This window comes from Penaeus japonicus, unplaced genomic scaffold, assembly GCF_977035675.1.
Source record: "Penaeus japonicus unplaced genomic scaffold, GWHDUDI00000001_assembly GWHDUDI00000030, whole genome shotgun sequence".
Taxonomy (NCBI): Eukaryota; Metazoa; Arthropoda; class Malacostraca; order Decapoda; family Penaeidae; genus Penaeus; species Penaeus japonicus.
The window spans coordinates 10,332,070-10,339,569 of NW_028234432.1; the positions used below are offsets into that span (position 1 = coordinate 10,332,070).

A 7,500-nucleotide genomic window follows, 5' to 3' on the forward strand; every position below is an offset into this window, starting at 1 on the left:
GGTGGAGGTACTTGTCCGACCGCGAGTGTGAATAGATCATGCTGTGAGACCACCATCTTAGATATGGTCTGCCCCCCCCCCCTCCTCAATTCCTCCCTATCTTTCTCGTACAGCTTACCGTGTCGTAAATCAAAGAACTTTTCCTTTTATATTGCATTCATATATATCTTACCTCTGTCGTTGCAAGACCCCATTAATTCAGTATCCTTATTCTCCCCTGCATATATCTGCCTCTTGGTGGATGAGGCGTTATATTGTTCGCAAATGAAGACGCATGTCAGTGTTGTAGATCATCCTTTGCAGCGAGGCCAAGAGCAGGCAGGCGAGGGTGTCCGGCGGGGCGCCTCGCACACGACCTGAAGACCCAATATGGCGACCAAGATGGCGGGGAATCAGTCACGATGCATCCACAGGGGGACACGGAGGCTCTTCGGCTCTTTAGAGGAACCAGGAGGATGTTTCTTTCATCTCTCTTTATTTTTTATTTTGCTTTCTTAAGTTCTATTTTTTCAAGGTAGAGAGTCCTATCTTTCAACAAAGTCTTTTATTATAATCTCCCAAGGTAACGCCGTACAGTGGAAGGATAGTTTCTAATCACAGCTCGTGTTTCCTCGTTATCGTTATTTATTTTTATAATTTCTTACCCTTCTCTCTCCTTTTACTCCCTCTCACTTGTTTCTCTTCATATTCAGTTTCCTCTCTCATCGATACGGTAAGAAAATAAAACAATCGACCGCCAAATATGAGAGTTTTATGACACTTGGAAGTGACGTAGAAGAGAGGGACCCTTTGTGTAAGACTTACCTCGTTGTGTCATCGAGGTATGTTTATTTCTCTCATAAGCTGTTATTTCCTGCTTGCTCACTGCTCAGCCTGCGAGTGATTGTGAAAGCACAAGGAAGAGTACGAGGAGAAAGCACAGGTTATGTGGTTCGTTTTTTTTTTTTTTTTTTTTGTGAGGGGTGGAGGGAAAGAGATGCTTATCTTTTTTTCTCCGCCGGATAAACATTTTTATTTTATATTATTTCGTCATAATAATAAGAATAATTGATTTTCCATTTTTTTATCGTCGTTTATTAATAATGTTTATTATTTATTCATTACTCGATGTTCGCATATTAAGAGATCCAAGGTCAGCACTCTAACTGATTACTGTACCAGCTATACAACATATAAATCATATTATATACATATTGATATTTATGGTATGACTTTTGTTTACACTATTTTTCATAGGAGTATAAACATTATTGTCAAACACCATATATATGTGAACTCTTAAGTGTCGAGTCATCAGTATAGTGAAGGTTTTTGCTGAAATTTCAGGCAGCATGATATATGATGTCAGAATTATCCACAACATGTCGAGTGGATCACACACACACTCACACACAGATTCTCTCTCTCTCTCTCTCTCTCTTCTCTCTCTCTCTCTCTCTCTCTCTCTCTCTCTCTCTCTCTCTCTCTCTCTCTCTCTCTCTCTCTCTCTCTCTCTCTCTATCATCCTCCTCCCCTCTCCCTCAACGAACCAAGATCAAAAGAAGAGAAAATGACCTATAGTATTTTACAGATACTCATATAGTTCCATATTTTCTATGTCAAAATATTTTGTTGCATTTTTCTCTGAGCAAAGTTCAGTTTAGTTATCACGGAATGTGTTTATTGTAATATTTCCACTTTAAAAGGTGGAATAAATTAAACAGTATGCGTTTCCGCAGTTACCCCGAAATTGATCAATGCAGAAGCAAATAGTGCATGAACATGAATGATTAAGACGGACTTCATGCAATTCGGCAAACGTTGCGACGACGTTAATCACGCGCTTTCGAATGTGTACTAACGTTGATAGGAAGACTCTAGAAAAAAAAGAAATATAGAGACTACAGTCGCAAAAAGGAAACGGTCTGTTAAATTATAATGCGTTAAATCGAAACATTGTGATATCAAACAAATGAATCAAGTTACTATGTTGTGCTGAAATTGCAACACTGAGGTCAATAATATTGTTGACTGAATGCTTTACCAGACTAATTAATCTTGACATTTTTCTTGCCTGTGCAGTCTTCTTTATCAGCAACTTCCTTCTTATTCCTGTGATGGGATAATAGATTATTACTTTGATTCGTGTTTTCATTATAATCACCATCACCTTTATTAGTTTTTCATAATTAACTTTTATTCGCCTGTACTATTTATCTTTTTTTTTTTTTTTTTTTTTGTGTGTGTGTGTGTCTGTGTGTGTGTGTGTGTGTGTGTGTGTGTCTGTGTGTGTGTGTGTCTGTGTGTGTGTGTGTGTGTGTGAACTGACTACCGGTAGTTTATCCATACACATATCTTGCTTAATTATTGTGGTTTCTGATTAAGTGTCAGTAAAGGTGTTATTACAATGTCTCCTTTAATTAATTTCATATTTAAAGCATATCTGGAGTTCTGAATCATGTGGTTGACGGTATATCAACAGGGATTTTATATTTGTCAAAGATGGTTGTGCATAGTATGGTATCTTTGGTATATTGGTACCAAGCACTTTCATATAATAATAAAGTCTTATTTCTTACAGAAAGGACGCCTGTCAGAGTCTCACTTCCAATGGAAATAAAGAAGTGATAAAGATTGTTTACGTAAACGAGGATCTTTGACAGAACTGTGATTGTCTGCTTCACCTTATACTCTTTAACTGAAAATAATCAAAATTGACGGAGACTTCAGGGGAGCTGTAGAAAGCTATCAGTCATTGTGAACTGTTCAGAAAAGAGGAACATTGAACAATTCTTTTGGAAGATGTTACTGTGGAAAATTTATGACACGATGTAAAGTGCGACGCGACCACGCCAAGAAAATGTCTTCTGGTGGAGGTGCACGAATTGCCTTTTGCTGCCACTATGCCGGGGTCTTCACAAGGAAACCGTTCGTCTTAATCTCAACGTGAATCTGTTCGTTTAATGTAATGATTAGTGATGCGATATTATGCGAAGACCGCACTGCGTCTCACGTGATCAGTAGTTGGGTCGTACCGACATTCGCGACGATGCTGGGTAAGTACCTCCTGGTCGTGAGCCTCACTTGCTGCACTGCCGGCACGACCGCGGACCAGGGCGAGTCGTCCGGCTTCCTGCCCATCAGGTACATCGACAACCAGAGTGGCGACCTGATCGACGCCCAGAGAAACACCAAGTCCGACGTCACTAGCGTCAGCAACACCAAGGACCTCCTGTACGGTCCTTACAGACTCTTCACAGACCTCGGCCGCGGCGGGTGGCCTGACCAGCCGGGCGACGTCAACGCTACCACCGCCTCCGCCGCCTCCGCTTCCGCCGCCTCCGAAGGGAAGGGCGCCCGTCGAAGGCACGACCGCAAGCACAGGCCGAGGGGCTCCGGCGGCCGCGTGAGGGACGGCAGCTGGCACCGGAAGCAGAGGCGGAAGAAGGAGCGACAGGCGGCGTCGGGCTTGGCTGCCGCGGCGGGAGGGAGGGGCAAGGGGGGGCGGAACTGGAATCCCAAAAACAGATTTTACAACAGGACTCGGAAACACAACAACGGAAGGCTCAATAAGAAGAACTTGAAGAACGACTGGAAGCGGAGACAAGGCAACAGGCATAACAACAGACGTGAGTACAATGTTTGCTTTCTCTCTCTCTCTCTCTCTCTCTCTCTCTCTCTCTCTCTCTCTCTCTCTCTCTCTCTCTCTCTCTCTCTCTCTCTCTCTCTCTCTCTCTCTCTCTCTCTCAATCTCTCTCTCTCTTTCTCTCTCTTTCTCTCTCTCTCTCTCTCTCTCTCTCTTCTCTCTCTCTCTTCTCTCTCTCTCTCCTCTCTCTCTCTCTCTCTCCTCTCTCTCTCTCTCTCTCTCTCTCTCTCTCTCTCTCTCTCTCTCTCTCTCTCTCTCTCTCTCCTCTCTCTCTTCTCTCTCTCTCTCTCTCTCTCTCTCTCTCTCCTCTCTCTCTCTCTCTCTCTCTCTCTCTCTCTCTCTCTCTCTCTCTCTCTCTCTCTCTCTCTCTCTCTCTCTCTCTCTCTCTCTCTCTCTCTCTCTCTCTCTCTCTCTCTCTCTCATGAATTCTTTGCATTTCTGCTTCGGGCGGTTATGCAAATTAGGTTAATTGCAATGTTCTGCTTCTTTATTCAGTCTGCACTGCATACTTCACGGTAGGATATAATGAAAGGTTTAATTGCACAGCACAAAGGTGAGTGACTGTCTAGTTTCTTATCTCTGCATCTTATCATCTTCACCGCATGTAAAGCGAATGGAGAAACAAAGAAAACGAGAGCTAATTGGCAAATACAGCGCGAAAATATAACGCTAAAACCAAATCAGTTCCGAGACACAAGTGCAATCGGCGATTTCAAGTTCCAAGCATCCTTTTTAACTCTCCGTCGAGATTGCCCCCCGCCCACGGTATGTGCGAAGGGCGTGGTGGGCGCGGCGCCTCTGCTGCGGCGGCGGAGGACCAGATGGGCGTGGGGACAGAACTTGTTCGCCGTGCACACGGGCGTCGGGCGGCGGCGTCGGAGGCGTCGGCCGCTCCTAAGTACACGGGACTCGTAACGGATGGGGATGCCTCGGACTTCGCGTGGGTTTGTGGGGGCAGGTGCTGGAGCACGGGTGGGGGAGGGGGGAGGGGTGGTTAAGAGGGAAACGGGAGGGGAGATAATGTCAGGTGCGAGGACAGCACTGGATTGAGAGTCGTAGGAGACTGGTAGGAGGTTATGGGGTATGGCTGTGGTTAGAATCAAATAATTACGAGCGTCGAAAAAAAACTGACAGATTAATTCTCGGAGCTACCGATGGCAGCGAAACGACCGAAGGTCAGCTTAGGGGTGCCGTAAGTCCTCCAAGCGAAATTATATTGCAAAACGTAACATTAAAAAAAGAGAAGGAGAGAATGCTCCCCTCCCCCTTGAATTTAGAGAAAAGGGGAGGTTATTTCCCCCTGACCAAGCCACTAGGTACCGGTCAAGAGGAAGGTGAAAGAGGTACTGAAGAGTGTAGATTGGCGGGAGGGAGATAAAGAGGAGCAGGAATGGGATGGCAATCATATAGTAAAAACGGTGAAGACAGAAGTAAGATGAAAAGAAAGGAAGGGAGATGAGAGGGGAAGAGAAAGAGAGAAAGGAGAAGATGGAGAGAGGTGGGGGAAAAGGAGAGAGAAGGAAGAGAAAGAGGAAGAGAGAAGGGGAGGGCAGAGGAAGGAATAAGAGGGGAAGGAGGAAGAAGGAGGAAGAAGGAACGGGTTGCACAGGGTCGCAGATCTGCAAAGGTCTCTCTTTTTCTGGGCGTTGGCATGAAGGGACGATATATTTGCTCCCCGAAGGGCCATGTGTAGCATGTCGAGAGGCGGATATACAATGTACTGTACATGCATACACATTACTTAGCTTTGTATGGGCAAGTGTGGGAAGGGCCTAGGGGTAGGGGGGGGCCAGTCCTTCTGGTATGTAAGGTGCCCCGCCGGCATATCTGACGTGAATGGTTGCAGTGTTTTTTTCGTAAAGGTGAACGATTTGGTTGGGTGCAAAAGGTTAGTCTTATACGCAACCTCTCTCTCTCTCTCTCTCTCTCTCTCTCTCTCTCTCTCTCTCTCTCTCTCTCTCTCTCTCTCTCTCTCTCTCTCTCTCTCTCTCTCTCTCTCTCTCTCTCTCTCTCTCTCTCTCTCTCTCATTCCCACCTTTCTACGTCTTTCTATCTTTCTACTTACCTCTTTATCTATATATTAACATGCAGGTGTCTATGCTTACATATCACCACAAGTACGTTTTTTTTTTGTATATGTGCACTCTATCACTTCCCACGACTTGCCTCCCACGTCCAGTCAGCCCAGCGTCCAACCAAACACCGGCTCGTTCAACCAAAACGACAGCACAAGAGGAACAACATAGGCTCGTAGGAAGACGCGCCAGCAACATCATACTCAGCCAGTAATAAATCTGAGGTCATATATTGCGGTCGTCTGACAGCGATGTCTAAGCCAGCCACAGGTCGTCGCCGCGGCCCAAATTGCATTATAAAGCCTCGCATGACGGAGGCTGTTGAGTTTTCGCCCTGTGCATGACTCATTTCCCTTTTTTTTTTTTTTTTTTTTTTTTTTTTGCATTCTTTAGGAAAAGGCGCTCGAGTTGGTTGGGAATGTTTCTCGGGCGGTCGGCTCTGAGAGTGGGATTTGTTGGGAATTTTAGGGCTTTCTGTGACATGCGGGTGTTTAGTCTGCAAGTTGAGAGAACTGAAAGGAGAGGGAGAGAGAGAGAGAGAGAGAGAGAGAGAGAGAGAGAGAGAGAGAGAGAGAGAGAGAGAGAGAGAGAGAGAGAGAGAGAGAGAGAGAGAAGAGATAGGGAGAAGAAGAGGGAGAGAGAGAGGGAGGGGGAGAGAGAGGAAAAGAGAGAGGAAGAGAGCGAGGGGGAAATGGAAAGGGAGAGGGAGAGGGAGAGGGAGAGGGAGAGGGAGAGAGAGAAAGGAAGGAGAAGAGGGAAGAGGAAGAGAGAGAGAGAGAAGAGAGAAAGGAAGAGAGAGAGAGAGAGAGAGAGAGAGAGAGAGAGAAGGAGAGAGAGAGAGAGAGAGGAAGAGGAGAGAAGAGAAGAGGGAGGGAAGGTGAAGAGACAGACAGGGAGAGGACAGACAAAACAAGCGGAAGAGCAGAGACAGACAACAAAAAAAAAGAGAATGAAAAAAAGAAAAAGAAGAAAAAACAACAACAACCAGACAGACAGAGCTGCATCTCCTACGCAAGTTGCATAATTTCCCGTCACGCTTTGTTGCACACGCTACGCCCGTTGTCGGCTGGGTATTTACGGAACATTGCACGCCGTGTACTGGATGGCGTCTGCCTCGCGCCCTTGTCTTTAGAAGGGTTAAGGGCTGCGCGGACACACAAAAGAGGACTTGGTGGATTTGCTGAGCTTTTTCTTGTTTCGTTTTTGTTGTTCTTAGGGTTTGTTTTCGAGTTTGTTTGTTTTTCTTGTAGATTTCTTTAGATTTTTTTTTTTTTTTTTTTTTTTTGAGGTTTTATTGGTCTTAAAATTTAAGGGTTTATTGGGATTATCAAGAGTTTTTCATAATAGTGATGATTTTATTATTTTTCAATAATTTATTCGATAATTTTTCTTCTTTTAAGCTTCTATCATCATCATCAGCCCTTTCTTATTCTTATTATCGTTGTTATATATATATATATATATATATATATATATATATATATATATATATATATATATATATATATATATATTTATATTATCTTTCTCGTTATCTAGAAAATAAGGATAATGATGATTATAGTACTTCCTATTGTTATTTGTTTTATTTATGGTCGTCACTATTGTCACTGTAATGATAAAATTATGGTGAAATAATGATGGTATTAATGATGGGGATTATGATATTAGTGTGATGCTGATGTAGGTGATTATATTGTTATTGATAATGATAATAGTCAATAATAGTTTTTCGTTGGTGCTGTTATTATCATTATCATTATTATTGTTGTTGTTGTTGTTCTTGTTAGTATTACTATA

General features: G+C 43.8%; 1 protein-coding gene across 1 annotated transcript in view; it reads left to right on the plus strand.

Moving 5' to 3' along the window:
* Positions 1–7,500, plus strand: part of LOC122247497 (uncharacterized) — a 139,749-nt gene that overhangs the window by 28,391 nt on the left and 103,858 nt on the right. The window contains exon 2 of the mRNA XM_043006796.2: positions 2,561–3,608. Within this exon, the coding sequence (XP_042862730.2) occupies positions 2,948–3,608 (661 nt within the window). The 5' untranslated portion in view covers positions 2,561–2,947. The remainder of the gene's footprint in view (positions 1–2,560; positions 3,609–7,500) is intronic.